General features: G+C 42.0%; 1 protein-coding gene across 1 annotated transcript in view; it reads right to left on the bottom strand.

The window, feature by feature from the left end:
* The window catches only part of TANC2 (tetratricopeptide repeat, ankyrin repeat and coiled-coil containing 2), a 713,500-nt gene that overhangs the window by 523,262 nt on the left and 168,387 nt on the right, over nucleotides 1-21,851 (bottom strand). Inside the window, exon 3 of the mRNA XM_077806150.1 lies at nucleotides 2,638-2,718. Within this exon, the coding sequence (XP_077662276.1) occupies nucleotides 2,638-2,640 (3 nt within the window). The 5' untranslated portion in view covers nucleotides 2,641-2,718. The remainder of the gene's footprint in view (nucleotides 1-2,637; nucleotides 2,719-21,851) is intronic.

Here is a 21,851-nt window from a genome sequence, read left to right as displayed (position 1 = left end):
CTGATTTCATTCCTACATGCCCGAGCAAAATCTTTATACTCTTCCCTGGTCATATGTCCAACCTTCCACTTCTTGTAAGCTTCTTTTTTATGTTTAAGATCTGCTAGGATTTCACCGTTAAGCCAAGCTGGTCGCCTGCCATATTTACTATTCTTTCGACACATCGGGATGGTTTGTCCCTGTAACCTCAACAGGGATTCCTTGAAATACAGCCAGCTCTCCTGGACTCCTTTCCCCTTCATGTTAGTCCCCTAGCAGCTGTGCATATGGGTGCGTACACAGCAAACATGGAATTGACATGAGCAAGCACTTGAAGAATAAATAAATAATTTGGTTCTAGCATACCCCAAAATACCAGAATCAGAGAGAAAAATATGTAATTTTCAGATTCTCCAATTCCAAAATACTTTTTTAAAAAAAATTCTGCATTATAAAAGATGGTTTACACATTTTTATTAAGCATCATGACATCCCAGAGAAGTAGGGAAGTGTTATTCCCTTTGTACAGATTGGTAAACTGAGGCATAAGTTTGACATTGAACAAACTGCTTAGAATGACTAACTACACAGCCATGAATAAAACCCAAGTTATTACTCCCAGACCCTTGCTGTACCACTGTACCATTATACCACTTTGCCTCTTCAGTTTTAGACTCTACATGTACTGGAGCATTGGACATCTCTTCCTAAAAACTCAGGGCCCCATTTTCAGAGATACTGAACATTAGGAAGTGAATGAGAACTGCAGGTGCTGAACACCTCTGAAAATCAAGTTCCGCAGTCTTCCACATACCACAAAAAGAGGACTCCATATTAGACAAATTTCCTCTCCACCTCATCTTTATTTTTGTTATGATGAGAGCACACAAACATGTGTACGATAATTCACAGTGGGGCAGTATATTTACAGAATTTCTATACACTGTGAAATCAGCAGGTTTTTTTCTCTAACAGTTACCGCAATAAAACCATTACAATGTTCATTAAACTACTATATATCTTCAGTGGCGTTTTAACCTTGGCTAGTTAAATATTTGTAAAATATAATTATGTATCACCACCTCACAACATATTGCAGACTAAGTTCATTGGTCCACTGTTCAGAGTGTCTGCAGCCACATAAACTGACACCCAGAAACAAAGGCGGAAGATTTTCATCTTTCCATTTCTGCATTCATGCACTTTCAAGGCTTTTATCTTGGAGGAGGGAATGCCTTGTCTGTGTCTTCGAACAGCACTATGGAACCAGGGGGTAGAAATAGAGAGTAAGAATCCTTCAGAGTATTCAATTAATATACTAATTAGAAGCAGAAGCAGTTTAATTTCTTCCAAGTATTTAATTAATGTAGTAATTAGAAGCAGAAACAGTTTAAGCCAAGTACTGCAGCACTGGGGGGTGGGGGGAGCCAAGGCTACCCCTTCCCCACCAGGTCCCCTTGGACTCAGAACCATGCAAGGGAGATGCAGAAATCCCTTTGGGGACACTAAGATCCTTGTGACACCCGCCTAGGTGGCCAAGGGGAAAGAAACGGAAGGGTGAAGACAGTCAGAGAATGAAGCCAGCAGATCAGCTGCACATAAGCAGGGACGATCAGATGCTGACTATGTCTCAAGGCTGTTTTCTATAGTTTCCAGTCTGCCCTCTCCCTCAATCTCTTCACCTCAGCCTCACTCCTTCCTTTCCTTCTTCTCACCAGCATATTCCTTCTGTGTCCTCTCACCCTTCCTTATTTTTTCCATCTAGCTAATCAACTCCTCACTAAACCACATTCAGAACATTTAAACATTTTAAAAAGAAATAGTAGCACTAACATTGTATTTTAAAACAATTCCCCTTTTTGTACGTTACAGCCTTTCCCCCTTATCCTTTATCTATCAGAGGGTAAGCACTTTGGGGTAGGACTCTCTCATTCTACATTTGTACAGTACCTAGTACAATGGGACCCCATTCTTGATTGGCACTACTGTAATAACAAAAATTTTAAAAAAAATTGTTCCAGAGAAGCAATTTGTGAAATTTACTTTTACAAATGATGACACATACCGAGTACAAGGACACTGCATCAAAGCCTCTATTATTTTTTCAATACAATGTTTAGAAAATGTTATTCCTACCCAGCTCTTCAGATGAAGTTAATCAATGACTTATGGGTTTCACCTTCAGTTAACATCAGTTACAGGTAGAAAACTTCAATTCCTCTAAAGATAAATATTCTTATATGTGGAGTAGAGATTAGAGTGCTGGAGAGATGTCTTAATAAAAGAAATAAAATGCTTAAACTTAGATAACAAATGTGTACATGTTGCTACCCTATATCAAAAAACGTTTATAGTAAAGTATATTACTGATAATAGCAATAACACATCAACAATTAGAGACAGTGGCATCCTTGATAAAAGATAGAAAAGACAAAAAACTTTTCACAACTCTTTTTTCATACTACAACGTGAAGGCAGAAATATGTTTTGTACATGTATTGAATGGATTTTTAGTGGCTGTTTCACTAATCTCAACAGGTAGAAATGACTTGAGGCTGGCCAGTGTTTGCTGCTACAAGTCAAATTGCTTGAGCTCTAATTTGACTCTCAAATTACAATGAAACTAGAAAATGTAAGAAGAAAACAATTTTGACATACCATTTATTTTGGATACAAGCAGACCTCCTGGTTTGATGTCAAATTAAACAACATTCTGGACAGTTTTTATAAAGATTCTGTCTGTGGCAGGAAAAAAAGGGCAAAGAACACACCTTTTTAGATTCAGCTTTCCAAGAAAGACTTCCTAAGAGCTACACTGTGGCTGTGAGTAAAACAATTGTATTGACATGGAATTCATGACTGAACTTTCTTAGGTAATACACATATTTGAAGTCATTTAGGATAAGCATGGAGCAGCACTTCTAGTTCTAATAAAGTTGAAGTGTCACAGAGCAATTAAGCAGCACAGGAGTCAAATTTTATTTTTTTCTGCCGGAAGGTGGGAAAATCAATCTCTTCAACGCAAATTTTCGTCAAAAGGCAGGAACAGGAATATTTATCCATGTGTTCCTGAACATTTCTTTTCTTTGAGTAACAAAGTCCACAGACCCATTACAGTGTTACTTCAGTTGCCTTACAGTTTGGGGGCAGAACTAAACCTGTCAATAATGGACAGCAGGTGAATGGTCCACCACATCAAGTTCTCTCAAGTTCAGACAACTTCCACAACAAGGATAATTCTATCCTACTCTCCTAAATTAGAGTTTCTGTTAACTATACTTTGAAGAAAAAGCACACAATTCCTACTACTGCAGAGCAATGAGAATTCCTCCTTCATGAAATAATTCCAAATCTTTAGATATCAATTTCCATCATTATTCTGGATGATCCATTTGTCCCCAGGGAGGGAGAGATCTGTGGGTCTTATTACTCAAAGAATGGAAATGTTCAGGAAAGATTGGATACATTTTCCTTTTTTTTTTTTTTGGTGTTAGATCTGATACAATGGGATTTTCATAGCAGTGTGCCTTCAGGAAGGAAAGCAAGATCATCTTTTAATTATGGATAAGGTTGCGAGTTTGTCAACTGAAAACGACTTCTGCAGCGACTGGTGCGCCTGGCTCAAGGGCAAATCAGGCAGCCCCTGCACAAGGCTCACTGGCTGCTGCTGGGACAGTCTCGGGCCCCCGCATTCTCATGCTCCTCCCCCCAAGAAGAACCAGAGTTTGGGTGTGGGAGGGGCAGGGGGTTGGGGCTCGGGATGGGGTGAGGTGGGCTCTGGGCAGTGCTTACCTGGGGGACTCCCCGGAAGCGGCGACATCCCCCTCGTTCAGCTGCTACGCAGAGGCGTGGCCAAGCAGCTCTGTGGCCAGGCACCTCCCAGAGCGCTGGCTTCACAGTTCCCATTGGACAGGAACTGCGCGGGGTGTGTGTGCCTGCAGGAATAACTAGCTAGGCAGTAGTACTTTAGAAAAGGATCTGGGGATAAATTATTTTCTTAAACACTCTTATACACCCAATTAAGTCCCTACTGGAGAAACTCAAGACCATGTTTTACCTTTTTAACATAGTAGTTTAACTATGGACTTTAAATCAGACAGTAAAATAAATTGTATTTGTTGCCTTCTTTCTAGAGTCCATGAGAGTGATAAGCAAATCATCCAAATATCTATTCTGAACCTCTCTAGTCTTGGATGGAGGAATGTTTTTTGCAATTGCTGTCATTCTGTATCAGGAAGGGATATTGAAGGGTCCAGTGCTAGGTTAATCAGGCCTTAGAACCATAGTCTCCTCAGCCACAATGGCATAAACAGTATCACTAACATTCTTCTATTATTATTAGTTATTTGTATTACCATAGTGCTTAGGAGCCCTTCTTATGTACTGCTCTTTTTTTCCTATTATTGCTTGGTCTTGTGTAGAAGTGGAAACTCATACAACAGAAATCTAGCCCAGCTCTTCAACAAACCATACTCATCACCTTGCATCCAAGATCCAGATACATGGAGAGACCCCAATGTTCTTTACTGCTTTTTCCAGATCACCAGTCCAGCAAACTGGCTTACAATGAATGAGGACACTTCTGGATGTAGGTTCCGTTCTGTTTAATCCAACTTCTGCCATATAAACACCTTGGTGTTCATCTCTCCCTTGATGGCCAATTCATATAGGAAACTTTGATCTACCCAAGACTAGAGAAGTTGATTTTCTCTGAAGTAGGGTTGTCTGTTTTCTTCCTAATTTATTTATGAAAACCTCATCAGATATGTCTGCCAGAAACAGAACAAGTCTGTTATACATGAAAGAAACGGTGCTCTGAGACCTCAATGAATCATAGTATTCCAGCCAGTGGATGCTTTGCTCTCCCCCCTCTTTCCCGCCAGCTCCCCTTGTACCCAGAACTGTGCAATTTGGATCCTGTCTTTGACAAGAGCCTTTCCTAGACACTTCAAGCACCTGGAGTGCAGGTCATTAACTGGCAGTGGTTTCTTGCGGGCGTTCCAGGGCTTGAAGCCTGGGGACCAAGGCATGCCCCGGCACTGGGTACTGGAACCGTAATGGCAGGAACAGCAGAGCACAAAAAAGCCCCCTAATAAAGGAAACCCACTGGTAAACTATCCAGACTATACTAAGTGTATATTAAGTGTATACTAAGTGTCCATGTGGAACCTATAGACACACATTAACAGTTTATTAATGTGCATTGATCTAGTCATCTTTGCCCTGGTCTACACTATGAGTTGAGGTCGAATTTAGCAGCGTTAAATCGATTTAACCCTGCACCCGTCCACACGACGAAGCCCTTTTTTTCGACTTAAAAGGCTCTTAAAATCGATTTCTTTACTCCACCCCTGACAAGGGGATTAGGCCTTGCCTGGTCGAATTTGGGGTAGTGTGGATGTAATTCGACGGTACTGGCCTCCGGGAGCTATCCCAGAGTGATCCATTGTGACCACTCTGGACAGCACTCTCAACTCAGATGCACTGGCCAGGTAGACAGGAAAAGGCCGTGAACTTTTGAATCTCATTTCCTGTTTGGCCAGCATGGCAAGCTGCAGGTGAGCGCAGAGCTCATCAGCAGAGTTGACCATGATGGAGTCCCAGAATCACAGAAGAACTCCAGCATGGACCGAACAGGAGGTATGGGATCTGATCGCTGTATGGGGAGAGGAATCCGTGCTATCAGAACTCCTTTACAGTTTTCGAAATGCCAAAACATTTGTCAAAATCTCCCAGGGCATGAAGGACAGAGGCCATAACAGGGACCCGAAGCAGTGCCACGTGAAACTTAAGGAGCTGAGGCAAGCCTACCAGAAAATCAGAGAGGCAAAACAGCCACTCCGGGTCAGAGCCCCAAACATGCCGCTTCTATGATGAGCTGCATGCCATTTTAGGGGGTTCAGCCACCACTATCCCAACCTTGTGCTTTGACTCTATCAATGGAGACGGAGGCAACAAGGAAGCAGGTTTTTGGGTCGAGGAAGATGATGATGATGAGGTCGTAGACAGATCACAGCAAGCAAGCGGAGAAACTGGTTTTCCTGACAGCCAGGAACTGTTTCTCACCCTGGACCTGGAGCCAGTACCCCGCAAAACCACCCAAGGCTGCCTCCCAGACCCGCCAGGCAGAGAAGGGACCTCTGGTGAGTGTACCTTTTTAAATCATAGAATCATAGAATATCAGGGTTGGAAGGGACCTCAGGAGGTCATCTAGTCCAACCCCCTGCTCAAAGCAGGACCAATCCCCAACTAAATCATCCCAGACACGGCTTTGTCAAGCCTGACCTTAAAAACTTCTAAGGAAGGAGATTCCATCACCTCCCTAGGTAAAGCATTCCAGTGTTTCACCCCCCTCCTAGTGAAAAAGTTTTTCCTAATATCCAACCTAAACCTCCCCCACTGCAACTTCAGACCATTACTCCTTGTTCTGTCATCCGCCACCACAGAGAACAGTCTAGAGCCATCCTCTCTGGAACCACCTCTCAGGTAGTTGAAAGCAGCTATCAAATCCCCCCTCATTCTTCTCTTCCGCAGACTAAACAATCCCAGGTCCCTCAGCCTCTCCTCATAAATCATGTGTTCCAGTCCCCTAATATTTTTTGTTGCCCTCCTCTGGACTCTTTCCAATTTTTCCACATCCTTCTTGTAGTGTGTGGCCCAAAACTGGACACAGTACTCCAGATGAGGCCTCACCAATGTCGAATAGAGGGGGACGATCACGTCCCTCCATCTGCTCGCTATGCCCCTACTTATACATCCCAAAATGCCATTGGCCTTCTTGGCAACAAGGGCACACTGTTGATTCATATCCAGCTTCTCGTCCACTGTAACCTCTAGGTCCTTTTCCGCAGAACTGCTGCCTAGCCATTTGGTCCCTAGTCTGTAGCTGTGCATTGGGTTCTTCCGTCCTAAGTGCAGGACCCTGCACTTATCCTTATTGAACCTCATCAGATTTCTTTTGGCCCAATCCTCCAATTTGTCTAGGTCCCTCTCTATTCTATCCCTACCTTCCAGCATATCTACCTCTCCTCCCAGTTTAGTGTCATCAGCAAACTTGCTGAGGGGGCCATCCACACCACCCTCCAGATCATTTATGAAGATATTGAACAAAACCAGCCCGAGGACCGACCCTTGGGGCACTTCACTTGATACCGGCTGCCAACTAGACATGGAGCCATTGATCACTACCCGTTGAGCCCGACAATCTAGCCAACTTTCTATCCACCTTATAGTCCATTCATCCAGCCCATACTTCTTTAACTTGCTGGCAAGAATAGTATACATGGTTTAAAAGCAAGCGTGTTTAATGATTAATTTGCCCTGGCATTTGCGGCCAGTACAGCTACTGGAAAAGTCTGTTAACGTGTCTGGGGATGGAGCGGAAATCCTCCAGGGACATCTCCATAAAGCTCTCCTAGATGTACTCCCAAAGCCTTTGCAAAAGGTTTCTGGGGAGGGCAGCCTTATTCCGTCCACCTTGGTAGGACACTTTACCACGCCAGGCCAGTAGCACGTAGTCGGGAATCATTGCAGAACAAATCATTGCAGCGGATGTTTGGTGGCATTCAAACAATGCCCGTTCTTTATCTCTCTGTGTTACCCTCAGGAGAGTGATATCATTCGTGGTCACCTGGTTGAAATAGGGTGCTTTTCTTAAAGGGACATTCAGAGGTGCCTGTTCCTGCTGGGCTGTTTGCCTGTGGCTGACCAGAAATGTTCCCCACTCTTAGCCACATGGTGGGGGGAGAGGGGAGGGGTTAGCCACACGGTGCGGGGAGGAAAAATATGACCTTGGAACAAAAGCACATGTGCTATGTATGTAATGTTAACAGCAAGGTTTACCGTGAAAGAGTGTACCCACTGTTCTATAAAATGTGTCTTTTTAAATACCACTGTCCCTTTTTTTTTCTCCACCAGCTGCGTGTGTTTCAAGAATCACAGGATCTTCTCCTTCCCAGAGGCTAGCAAAGATTAGAAGGCGAAAAAGCGCACTCGCAATGAAATGTTCTCTGACCTAATGCTGTCCTCCCACACTGACAGAGCACAGACGAATGGCTGGAGGCAGACAATGTCAGAGTGCAGGAAAGCACAAAATGAATGCAAGGAGAAGTGGCGAGCTGAAGAGAGTAAGAAGCGGGCTGAAGATGATAGGTGGCAGCAGCATGATGAGAGGAGCCAATGCTGTGGCTGCTGGAGGATCAAACTAATATGCTCCAGCGTATGGCTGAGCTGCAGGAAAGGCAGGTGGAGCACAGACTGCCGCTACAGCCCCTGTATAACCAACCGCCCTCCTCCCCAAGTTCCATAGCCTCCTCACCCAGACGCCCAAAAACGCGGTGGGGGGGGCCTCCGACCACCCAGCCACTCCACCCCAGAGGATTGCCCAAGCAACAGAAGGTTGGCATTCAGTAAGTTTTAAAGTGCTGTGGGGCCTTGTCCTTCCCTCCTCCACCACCCCACCCGGTGCTTCCCTCCTCCACCACCCCTCCCTGGCTACCTTGGCAGTTATCCCCCTATTTGTGTGATGAATGAATAAAGAATGCATGAATGTGAAGCAACAATGACTTTATTGCCTCTGCAAGCAGTGATCGAAGGGGGGAGGAGAGGGTGGTTACCTTACAGGGAAGTAGAGTGAACCAAGAGGGGGTGGGCAGGTTTCATCAAGGAGAAACAAACAGAACTTTCACACCGTAGCCTGGCCATTCCTGAAACTGGTTTTCAAAGCTTCTCTGATGCGCACCGCACCCTCCTGTGCTCTTCTAACCGCCCTGGTGTCTGGCTGTGCGTTCCAGCAGCTAGGCGATTTGCCTCAACCTCCCACCTCGCCATAAATGTCTCCCCCTTACTCTCACAGATATTGTGGAGTGCACAGCAAGCAGTAATAACAATGGGAATACTGGTTTCGCTGACGTCTAAGCGAGTCAGTAAACTGCGCAAGCACGCTTTTAAACATCCAAATGCACATTCTACCACCATTCTGCACTTGCTCAGCCTGTAGTTGAACAGCTCCTCACTACTGTCCACGCTGCCTGTGTTTGGCTTCATGAGCCATGGCATTAAGGGGTAGTCTGGGTCCCCAAGGATAATGATAGGCATTTCAACATCCCCAACGGTTATTTTCTGCTCTGGAAATAAAGTCCCTTCCTGCAGCTTTTGAAACAGACCAGAGTTCCTGAAGACACAAGCGTCATGTGCCTTTCCTGGCCATCCCATGTTGATGTTGGTGAAACGTCCCTTATGATCCACCAGTGCTTGTAGCACTATTGAAAAGTACCCCTTGTGGTTTTATGTATTTGCCGGCTTGGTGCTTCAGTGCCAAGATAGGGATATGTGTTCCGTCTATGGCCCCACCACAGTTAGGAAATCCCATTGCAGCAAAGCTATCCACTATGATCTGCACATTTCCCAGAGTCACTACCCTTGACAGCAGCAGATCTTTGATTGCGTTGGCTACTTGCATCACAGCAGCCCCCACAGTAGATTTGCCCACTCCAAATTGATTCCCAACTGACCGGTAGCTGTCTGGCGTTGCAAGCTTCCACAGGGCTATTGCCACTCGCTTCTCAACTGTGAGGGCTGCTCTCATCTTGGTATTCTTGCGCCTCAGGGCAGGGGAAAGCAAGTCACAAAGTTCCATGAAAGTGCCCTTACGCATGCGAAAGTTTTGCAGCCACTGGGAATCGTCCCAGACCTGCAATACTATGCGGTCCCACATGTCTGTGCTTGTTTCCCGGGCCCAGAATCGGCGTTCCACCACATGAACCTGCCCCATTAGCACCATGATGCCCACATTGCCAGGGCCGTGCTTTGAGAGAAGTCTGTGTCCATGTCCTCATCACTCTCATCACCATGCTGACGTCGCCTACTCGCCCGGTTTCGCTTTTCCAGGTTCTGGTGCTGCATATACTGCTGGATAATGCACGTGGTGTTTAATGTGCTCCTAATTGCCAAAGTGATCTGAGCGGGCTCCATGCTTGCCATGGTATGGCGTCTGCACAGAAAAAAGGTGTGGAACGATTGTCTGCCGGAGGGAGGGGCGACAGACAACATGGCTTACAGGGAATTAAAATCAACAAAGGGGGTGGCTTTACATCAAGGAGAAACAAAAACAACTGTCACACAGAATGGTCCCCTCAAGGATTGAACTCAAAACCCTGCGTTTAGCCGGCCAATGCTCATCCCACTGAGCTATCCCTCCCACCGGTATTTCAGGCAGGACTGAATCTCCATCAAACTTTTCGAGGTGCTCCTGACAGACCTCACCAAAACGATTGTCGGCCATTGGTTTCATGGAGGGAGGGAGGGAAGGAGCGGGGAGCAAATGAATACAAAACAAATCTGGTCTGTTTCTTATTTTGATCCACTCCATCTATCTTTTACATCTTTGGCTGGAGCAGATGGTGTAGTAGGACTGCCAGCCATCCTCATCTCCTGGTTGCTCACCATAAGACGGTGCAATACAACTGCCGGCAGGACTAAAGGGAATGACCTGGTCGAGTCACTCCTATTTCAGTCCCTGTGCCCATGTCTGCCTAGGCACTCCCGACCAACCTTACCGAGGCGGCCAAGAGTACCTAGGACATAATGACAATGGTTATCATGCCTATTGCACCATCTGCTGCCACAAGACAATGAACTGCTGCTGTGTAGCAATGCAGTACCGCATCTGCCAGCACCCAGGAGACGTACGGTGACAGTGAGCTGAGCGGGCTCCATGCTTGCCATGGTATGGTGTCTGCACAGGTAACCCAGGAAAAAAGATGTGAAATGATTGTCTGCCGTTGCTTTCATGAAGGGAGGGAGGGAGGGAGAGAGGGCCTGACGACATGTACCCAGAACCACCCGCGACAATGTTTTTGCCCCCTTGGGCATTGGGATCTCAACCCAGAATTCCAATGGGTGGTGGAGACTGCGGGAACTGTGGGATAGCTACCCACAGTGCAACGCTCCGGAAGTTGACACTAGCATTGGTACTGTGGAAGCACTCCGCCGAGTTAATGCACTTAATGCACTTAGAGCATTTTGTGTGGGGACACACACAACTGACTATAAAAATGATTTCTAAAAAACCGACTTCTATAAATTCGATCTAATTTCATAGTGTAGACATACCCTTTGAACTGGGAGCAGATCAAAGGGCATTAAAGAACTGTTAATGTGCATCAGCAGGCTACATACAGGCAGTTAGTCTGCAGCAAACTAGTGAGCAGTAGAGTCAAACCCAACTTTACTGTGTACTATATGTTCATGTAGACAAGCCCTAAGTCTTTATTTCACAGCCACTGCTGAAATTTTATGAGTTGTTGCACAAATACAATTTTTCCTTGATAGAAGAGAGCTGCCAACTTAGCTCTGCAGGACTTATCTGTGGACACTGTTTCAGACACACAGACCCTCGAATTATCTATCTCAGCATTTATATCATATCGAACTCTGGAGTGTCTGGAGTGTCTGAGTAGCCAATCCATTATCGAGGTATTTATCACCATAGTATTTAAAAACCTGACAGTCATGAACTGATTTTATTCTCAATACCCTGTCACGCAGGGAAGTGTTATTCCTATTTTACAAAAAGGGAACTGAGACATGGGACACACTAAGTGACTTGTCCATGGTTATACAAGAAACCTACAGTAAAGCTAGGAATTGAATCCAGGTTTCTTGAGTCCGTTGTCCTAACCTATATACATACTCTCTCTCTTGTAGTGGAGACTGATGAAGCCATAGAAGAAGCCACCCTGAACTTAGTGATTCAAACTGTGTGTGTCTTCACTGAGGAAAGATGAGACTGAACCAAAGTAAAGCAAAGTACTGGCTCAGTCTAACTGCTCATCTCACAGATTCATTGATATTATAGTCTACCCCAAGCTCCTGCATAACACAAGCCATACAACAATCCCTGCATCACGCTCATAAATTATGGTTGAGCTAAAGCATAACTTTTAGAAAGAAATTCAGTCTTGATTAAAAGACTAAGTGATGGAAAATTCAGCACATCACTTGTTAAGTTGTTCCAATAGCTAATTAGCACTATCATTAAAAATATGTGCCTTATTTCCAGTTTGACTTTTCCTCGTTTCAGTTTCCAGCCATTGGATCTTGTTATGCATTATCCCTGGTATTAGATATCAAGACAATAGTACATCATGATCAAGTCAACCTCTTGCCCTTCCCTCTGATAAGCTAGATAGATTGAGCTACTTTACTTTTTTACTGCAATGCAGATTTTCCTTGATTCATTCATGTTGTTTCTTCCTGTACTGTTTCCAATTTTTCAAACATCCCTTTAAAAAGATGGATTCACACTGGAATACTGTGTCCACCAAAACTGGACATAGCATTCCAGTAATGGTCACAACATACTGTGTGCAGATATACCACCACTTCCCTACCCCTATTCAGTAGTTCTCTGCATGTACATGCAAGGATCATTTGCCTTCTTAGTTCTAGCACCGCACTGGGAATTCATGTTCAGCTGGTTATCCATCATGGCCCTTAAGTCCTTTTCAGAGTTACTGCTTTCTGGTACAGTCTCCCATCCTAATGTTTCTTGTTCTTTGCTCCTAGTTGTACCTCATTTGGATGTATTAAAACTGATGTTTTGTCCAAAGACACCCCAGCCTATCAACCAATCTAGATCAGTCTGTAGAGTTCATGTGACCTTATCATTATCTACCAGTTTAATTTTTGTGTCACAAGCTGTGATAATTTGAGGGTTCTGTCTATACAACTTATGAATTCTGATTGATACTGCAAAGTTATTCTGAAGTTATCATAAAAATGCTACATCATGGTAAGCCTATGTATCTGTATCCACCATTGTGGACGGGACCTACAGCAGGTACACTCCAGAAGGTGTACAATGGGGAACACTTAAGGTTAATGACGGTGCTTTGACCACACAAAAGTTATGCAAAAGAGTAACTTTTCTCAAAGGAAAAGATACTTCCTTCTCCATCTGAAAAGAGTAGGTTTTGTGAAGCAGTGGAAAGCAATGGACCACGAGCAAAATATGAGTCAATAGTGTAATGCTGTTGCAAAAAAAGGTAACATAATTCTGGGATGTATTAGCAGGAGTGTTCTAAGCAAGACACAAGAAGTAATACTTCCGCTCTACTCTGCGCTGATTAGGCCTCAACTGGAGTACAGTGTCCAGTTCTGGGGGCCACATTTCAGTAAAGATGTGGACAAATTGGAGAGAGTCCAGAGAATAGCAACAAAAATAATTAAAGGTCAAGAAAACATGACCTATGAGGGAAGATTGAAAAAAAATTGGGTTTGTTTAAACTGGAAAAAAGGAGACTGAGAGAAGACATGACAATAGTTTTCAAGTACATAAAAGGTTGTTACAAGGAGGAGGGAGAAAAATTGTCGTTCTAAACTTCTGAGGATAGGAGAAGCAGCAATGGGCTTAAATTGCAGCACAGGAGGTTTAGGTTTGGACATTAGGAAAAACTTCCTAACTGTCAGGGTGGTTAAGCACTGAAATAAATTGCCTACGGAGGTTGTGGAATCTCCATCACTGGAGATTTTTAAGAGCAGGTTAGACAAACACCTGTCAGGAACGGTCTAGGTAATACTTAGTCCTGCCACGAGACAGGGAACTGGACTAGATGACCTCTCAAGTCCTCCGATTCTATGTGTTCAAGCAATTAGGGTACCTTGGGGGACAGTGCTGGTGGGTTTAGGAGCTCTATTTCCATAAAGGGGTAGCAGACAGAGTAAGTGTCCAGGAAATATGCCAGAGAGGAAAAGGGAAGAAACAGTGCTGCAGCCTGCTGAAACCGAGGGAGGCTTAAACACTGTGGAAACCCAGGCATCCAGAGGGTTAGATCCCCTTCGCAGTAATCTGATGTGTGGGCAGCAGGGAGTGCCCGACAGGATCTGAGACACCTGCAAACTTTACTAATAAAGATTTTGCATTTATCTTAGTTTCTACAGGCATCTGGATGGCTGCTGATGAATCTTCAGCAACATGAACTGAAGTCTGAGGAGATGCCTTGAAGCCTGTTCCTGCTTAGTTGCTGGTGCTATCCCCCACTGAATGGCTAGAAATACACTTCTGTAAGCAAAAACTTTTAATTCACATGCCTGACCCTGACGCATGGAGAAAGAACCCAATGAATCACAAACTTCTGCCACATCTCTTCCCAAATCTGAGGTGTTGTAGTAACATAGATGAACAATCCTCTTATGAAAAAATTGAAGTTCATGTTGCTCCTAAAATAGAGACAGTGCTTTTGAACTTTAACTATAATGTTGGCTCATATGCAGTTGAGAAGCAAAGCCTGAAATGCTTCTGTGGAGGAAAGAAACACTCCCTGCACAGGTTTCAGAAAAGACTGGAGGACATCTAAGTTGCAGGGACTCAAAAATCCATGAATTAGGACTAATCAGTAAGCGTGAAAGCTAGAGAAGAGCTTCAGAAAACATATCAGTATGAGACACAGCAGAAATTTTCACTCAGTTAAATGCTGCCTCATGGCTTAATTTCCAATCTCGTTATGATACACAGTGGTAATTTTAAATAAATGCAATTATGATACGCTAAAAGAAGAATTACTATGAGGAGACAGAGGATGGTCTTTTTGTTAGCTCAGATAGACTTATCTGCCAGTAAGTTAGCTAATCTTTCTAACAATGCAGATACAAGACAATCTCTGGACAGCTGGATAACAAATGAATGCAATGACATCATCACACTGATAGTCTCAGTAGACTAAAAGCTCCCTCTTCCAAGTGAAAAAAACAAGCTAATTTATTTCAAGACAACATTGCATGTTTCTTCCCAAGCTAGGCTGAATTTTTATTTTACTTGTACATTAAATATTAATATTACACATAATAAGAATCCATGTAGCTTTCTCTTTTGATCTATCCTTCATCAACACAAATATCCTGGGCACACACTATTATATTAGAAAAACAAAGTAAACAAAGTTTTGAAAATGGGTAAGGAAGTATGATGCTGAGATTTGTCCTTTTGTTTATAATTATCTCTTGCACTGGTGGATGGAGTTTTTCAGCCTAAATTTTTCATAGTACACGTATGTTTAACAGAGTAGACAGTTTTCTTTTCCCTTTTTCAAAAAAACCATACACTGTACCAAGAATCTCAACTGAAGTGAAATCTCAACTTTAATATAAAGATAAAAGTTTTGTCTCTAAAAGGTACATTTGAACATCTGAACCCAGACACTTATCTAGTGTAAATCAGTATATTTCCATTTAACTCAATGAACGATGCCAATTTACACCAAGTGAAAATTGGGCCCATAAACACTATAATTAACAATCCTTTTAAAAGGTCAGTTGAGTAAATTCATTTTATAATTTTCACACAACTCTCCAGAGCAAAATATTGTGCTAGAATGAAAATAAGGACATGATGCTGAAAAAAGAACATATGGTATTCCACATATGCTTTCTCTACACTGCTAATCTTTTCTATATGAAGCTTGTTTAAAAAAAACTTAAATGTATTATTTTTCCAAGTTTTCATATGAGATATTTTTATCAGTACCTGAATTCAAATGACAGTCTACTAAAACATAGGTGTTTCTTTTAATGACAGATAGCACTTAGACAACCCCTAAATTGCCTAAAAGGACTACTCGAATCTGCAAAGATCACTTTCAGAAGCTGAGAGTTCACCAAATTTTTATAACAGTTTTAGAATGGTAATTTCAAAAAGGTTTCACTTATTAATTCTGGTTAGAATCCAACAACTATCCCATGGGTAAAAACCTTTAGCTACTGAATAAGGTTTCCAATCACTCTACACTAGGTGTTGTTATAAATGTCACAAATCCATAGCAAAAATATATGAAAGCTTGAATATGTCAACTTGCTAAGCATGCCTATAAATAAAGGATGTCTGATGCCAAAATAATCCTCTACTGCAATTTATCTATATTAGCAGTTTAGAAAAATAATTATTTGTTAATGATAAACCTTTGACTTTTCCATTTTAAACGGACTTTAAATAAAAAGTCTAGTTTGGTACCACTAACAAGATTAGCATATATTTAGGTGCTTGACTACTATGGTGTTAAGCATGGTATAAAATAAATTAGACTTATTAGACCTTGGTTTGCCAAACTTTCACAGTTGGTGACTGGTTTTCAGACTAAGAATTGCCTCATGGCTCATTCCCACAGGACCTCAAAGTTTAACCACACGTAGGTGAAATTTTGTAAATATAATTATATCAGAAATAACATCTGATTATGAAGGTCCTAAAAGCAAACTAATTAACAGGAGGTACCTGATTTTAAACACACTCACAGTTTACTGTGAAGGATGATCTTGTCTTGCTGATGAGACATTCCACATTAATTTAAATTGGGGAAATACAGTCAAACCATTTTTGAGGAACAAATGGCAATGTTACTTTGTTGTTCTTGACACCATTAGATTGAAATCTGACACACAGCTTACAACCACTAAAATTGGTAATTGGAATGAATACTCTGCCTTCAGAGGCAATCAACATCTGCTGAATTCCTGGACAGAGAAATTAAAAAATTCAATTGCAAGGTTTTTCCTATAGGAGAGATTTTTTAAAATTTATTGATATTTTCATTTCTTGCACATGTGCATATGTATATACTTTATATATGCATACATTATACACTATTCCAAGAGTTGTGCTAGTTGTACAACCCGGTTATAATGCTAGAAAACAAACTGAAATGAATAGAAAGTAGACACATTGCAGAAGGTAGTTTTTCAACTCTTTATAATTTGTACAAACCTCTCTATGTTTAAATGGAAGAAAAGGAAGCCATGTTGACTTTGCCACAGAAAACAATAGGGGTAAAATTTTCAAAAGATGTATAAATAACCTACGACCTAAGTCCCAGTTTCAAAAGTCACTCCGAAGGGTAAATTCCATTGAGTTTCAATGGCACTTAGGGGTTTTTGAAAATTTTACCCACAGTGTCTCTCAAAATAGAAGACAAAACTAATTATTAAAGGACATACTAAGAAAAAGATTTTATTTTCAAGCTTCTATGGTGGCAGAATAAGGACAATATATTAAAAACAAAAGTTATGAAGAGGACACAACAGAAAAATGAAAACAGATGCTATGCTTCCAGTTTGATTAACTCGCTTTTATCTTTCGAGGATTAATCTCCTCCAGTGTTTGCTCTGCACATCTCTTCTAAAGTATCACATCACCACTTTCACTTTATTGGTGACTCTTGTTGAGGCTCAGTCCACTAAAGGTTGTGTTTATTACATCCTTCAAATTTTTAGTATTGCAAAGCTTAAAACGTTGTGTTAGCAAACAAAATATTTGTGTTTAAGTTAAATTGATATTTATTCTTTAAAAAGGAAGGAAGGAAATAAATGTTCACCCAGGGTAGGTCATAAAAAAAAAGTGTGCAAAGCTTTTTATGTGATATCACTTGTTTTCTTAATTTTCTCTTAATTTCCATGGCTTTCTGAGATTGCGTGTGACAGAGCTGTTCCTGAAATTCTTGCATAACTCCATCCATGGCCTCCATTATCCAGTAACCTGGTTAGATCAAAGCTCCAGGTAGGCCTCTTGCTTCCAAACTCAGACAGCCTGGCACCAATTCAGAGTCTAACACCAAATAAGGCCTGTTGGGAGACTTACAGATAGCTCTGAGGCAACAGAAGACAGCTACTGACCCTGTACTTGATTTAGCTACCACTTGCAAACAGGAATTTTTTTCTTGTAGCATTTCACAGACTGCTTCAACTTGTCATATGACCTCTCTTCCTTTCTAATCAATGGGACACAGTAATTAATACCAGGGTACAAAATATATTGGAAGGACAGAATAGGTCATGCTGGTGGGGGAGTGGCACTATATGTGAAAAAGTGTAGAATCAAAAGAAATAAAATTCTTAAATGAACCAAACTGTCCAATAGAATCTCCATGGATAGTAATTTCATGCTTGAATAATAAGAATGCAGGGAGTCCTCGGTCTTACGACGCCCAACTTACGTCAGATGCCACTTACAACGCTTTTCAATTGACTGCCCGTTTTGCCCCTATGACACTTGTTTCGCCCTTACAACGAAAGCCAGCAGGGAGAACAGCACATATCACATGCTGAGCCTCAGCCAATCACTGATTTCACTGTTCAAGCTTTCTAATTGGCTGAGCCTGGGGCCAGGAGCCAATCAAAAAAAAGCAGCAAGGCTACCTGGCAACAAGCTACCCTGGCTGTGGAAGCCAATCTGCAAGCGACTGCAAGGGACCCCATTGCAGCTCCATTCATTATAATAGGTTTCAGAGTAGCAGCCGTGTTAGTCTGTATCCGTAAAAAGAAAAGGAGTACTTGTGGCACCTTGGAGACTAAAATTTATTAGAGCATAAGTTTCGTGAGCTACAGCTCACTTCATCGGATGCATACAGTGGAAAATATAGTGGGGAGATTTTATATACACAGAGAACATGAAACAATGGGTGTTACCATACACACTGTAACAAGAGTGATCAGGAAAGGTGAGCTATTACTAGCTCACCTTTCCTGATCACTCTTAGCTATTACTAGCTCACCTTTCCTGATCACTCTTGTTACAGTGTGTATGGTAACACCCATTGTTTCATGTTCTCTGTGTATATAAAATCTCCCCACTACATTTTCCACTGTATGCATCCGATGAAGTGAGCTGTAGCTCACAAAAGCTTATGCTCTAATAAATTTCTTAGTCTCTAAGGTGCCACAAATACTCCTATTCATTATAACGTGACCGCAAAGTTATTTACAAACAACTTTGTAAAAAGCATGCCCAATTCTGCTTAGTATGTTGCTGGCATTCTAAGCAGCCACCAACCTTGCTGCATGCCTCCCTGGCTGTCTGCCCAGCCTGTGTTGCTGGCATTCTGAGACTACTCCAGAGAAACTAGCAGCCCAGATTTCAGAGAAGCCCCCAGCCAAGAGCCCTTCAGAAAGTTCTGGAAAGTCAAAGCATATGTGATTTTATATGTTTATTTGAATGCTGTTTACCAAATAAATACATTGATTCCTATGGAAAAAGCAGTTTCGACTTACAATGCAATTCTGAGGAACTAATTGTGTCGTAAGTCCAAGGACTCCCTGTATAACAGTAGGGATATATTACAGACCACCTCTCCAGGATGGTGATAGTGACTGTCAAATGCTCAGGGAGATTAGAGAGGCTATTAAACTAAAAAAAAAAAATCAATAATGATGGGGGATTTCAACTATCCCCATATTGATTGGGTACATATCACCTCAGAAAGGGATGCAGAGATAAAGTTTCTTGACATCTTAAATGACTGCTTCTTGGAGCAGTTAGTCCTTGAACAAACAAGAGGAGAGGCAATTCTTGATTTAGTCCAAAGTGGAGCACAGGATCAGGTCTAAGAGGTGAATATGGCTGGACCCGCTTGGTAATAGTGTAGACCGTAATGTAATTAAATTTAACATCCCTGTGGCGGGAAAAACGCCACAGCGACCCAACACTGTAGCGTTTAATTTCAGAAAGGAGAACTACACAAAAATGAGGTGGTTAGTTAAACAAACTTTAAAAGGTACAGCACCAAAAGTAAAATCCCTGCAAGCTGCATGGAAACTTTTTAAAGACACCATAATAGAGGCTCAACTTAAATGTATACCCCAAATTAAAAAACATAATAAGAGAACCAAAAAAGAGCCACCATGGCTAAACAACAAAGTAAAAGAAGCAGTGAGAGGCAAAAAGGCATCCTTTCAAAAGTGGAAATTAAATCCTAATGAGGAAAATGGAAAGGAGCATAAACTCTGGCAAACGAAGTGTAAAAATATAATTAGAAAGCCCAAAAAAGAATTTGAAGAACAGCTAGCCAAAGCCTCAAAAAGTAATAGCAAAAGAAAATTTAAGTACATCAGAAGCAGGAAGCCTGCTAAACAACCAGTGGGACCACTGGACTATCGAGATGATAAAGGAGCACTCAAGGACGATAAGGACATTGCGGAGAAACTAAATGAATTCTTTGCATCGATCTTCATGCTTGAGGATGTAAGGGAGATTCCTAAACCTGAGCCACTCTTTTTCGGTGACAAATTTGACAAACTGTCCCAGATTGAGGTGTCATTAGAGGTTTGGGAACAAATTGATAAACAGTAATAAGTCACCAGGACCAAATGGTATTCACCCAAGAGTTCTGAAGGAACTCAAATGTGAAATTGCAGTACTACTAACTGTAGTCTGTAACCTATCATTTAAATCAGCTTCTGTACCAAATGACTGGAGGATCCAGTGGATATAGTGTATTTAGATTTTCAGAAAGCCTTTGACAGGGTCCCTCACCAAAGGCTCTTAAGCAAAGGACGCAGTCATGGGATAAGAGGGAAGTCATGGATTGGTAACTGATTAAAAGATAGGAAACAAAGGGTAGGAATAAATGGTCAGTTTTCAGAATGGAGAGAGGTAAATAGTGGTGTCATAAATGATCTGGAAAAGGGGGTGTCATAAATATAAAGGGAAGGGTAACAACCTTCCTGTATACAGTACTATAAAATCCCTCCTGGCCAGAGGCACAAAATCCTTTTACCTATAAAGGGTTAAGAAGCTCAGGTAACCTAGCTGGCACTTGACCAAAAGGACCAATAAGGGGACAAGATACTTTCAAATCAGGGGAGGGGGGCAGGGGGAAGGTTTTGGTCTGTCTGTTCTGTGTGCTTGCCGGACACAGATCAAGGAAGCAAGCAATCCAACTCCATTAGAATTAGTAAGTACTAGCAAGGGAATGCGTTAGCTTGTTTTTATTTTGGCTTGTGATTTTCTCTGTGCTGAGAGGAACGTGTATTCCTCGTTTTCTTTTTGTAACTTTAAAGTTTGGCCCAGAGGGAAATCCTCTGTGTTTTTGAATCTGATTGCCCTGTAAGATTATCTTCCATTCTAATTTTACAGAGGTGCTTCTTTTACCTTTTTTCTTTTTATAAAGTTCTGTTTCTTTTATAATCTGATTGGGGTTTTTTTTGTGTGTTCTAAAAAACCCCAAGGTTGGTCTGTACCCATCTTGTTTATTCTCAAGTCTCCCCAGGAAATGGGGTGCAGGGCCTTGGGGGGATATTAGGGAGGAGTAGGAACTCCAAGTGGTCCTTTCCCTGAGTTTGTCTAAATCGCTTGGTGGTGGCAGCGTTACCTAATCCAAGGTACTAGGGAGAATTTGTGCCTTGGGGAGTTTTTAACCTAAGCTGGTAGAAATAAGCTTAGGGGGTCTTTCATGCGGGTCCCCACTTCTGTACCCTAGAGTTCAGAGTGGGGAGGGAACCCTGACAAGGGGTAAACAGTGAGGTGGCAAAATTTGCAGATGATACAAAACTACTCAAGATTGTTAAGTCCCAGGTAGACTGCAAAGGATCTCTCAAAACTGGGTGACTGGGCAACAAAATGGCACATGAAATTCAGTATTGCTATATGCAAAGTAATGAACATTGGAAAACATAATCCCAACTATACATATAAAATGATGGGGTCTAAATTAGCTGTGACCACTCAAGAAAGAGATCTTGGAGTCGTGGATAGTTCTCTGAAAACTTAATATGCAACGGCAGTCAAAAAAGTGAACAGAATGTGGCAAATAATTAAGAAAGGGATAGATAATAGGACAGAAAATATCATATTGCCTCTATATAAATCCATGGTACACCGACACCTTGAATACTGCATGCAGATGTGGTCGCCCCATCTCAAAAAAAGATATACTGGAATTGGAAAAGGTTCAGAAAAGGGTAACAAAAATGATTAGGGGTATGGAACGGCTGCCGTATGAGGAGAAATTAATAAGACTGGGACTTTTCAGTTTACAAAAGAGACTATTAAGGGGGGATATGATAGAGGTCTATACAATCATGACTGGTGTGGAGAAAGTAAATAAGGA

The sequence above is a fragment of the Eretmochelys imbricata genome, chromosome 27 (genome assembly GCF_965152235.1).
Source record: "Eretmochelys imbricata isolate rEreImb1 chromosome 27, rEreImb1.hap1, whole genome shotgun sequence".
Lineage (NCBI taxonomy): Eukaryota > Metazoa > Chordata > Testudines > Cheloniidae > Eretmochelys > Eretmochelys imbricata.
Note: the sequence above shows the minus strand (reverse complement) of the source record. Positions and strands in the feature narration are given on the sequence as shown.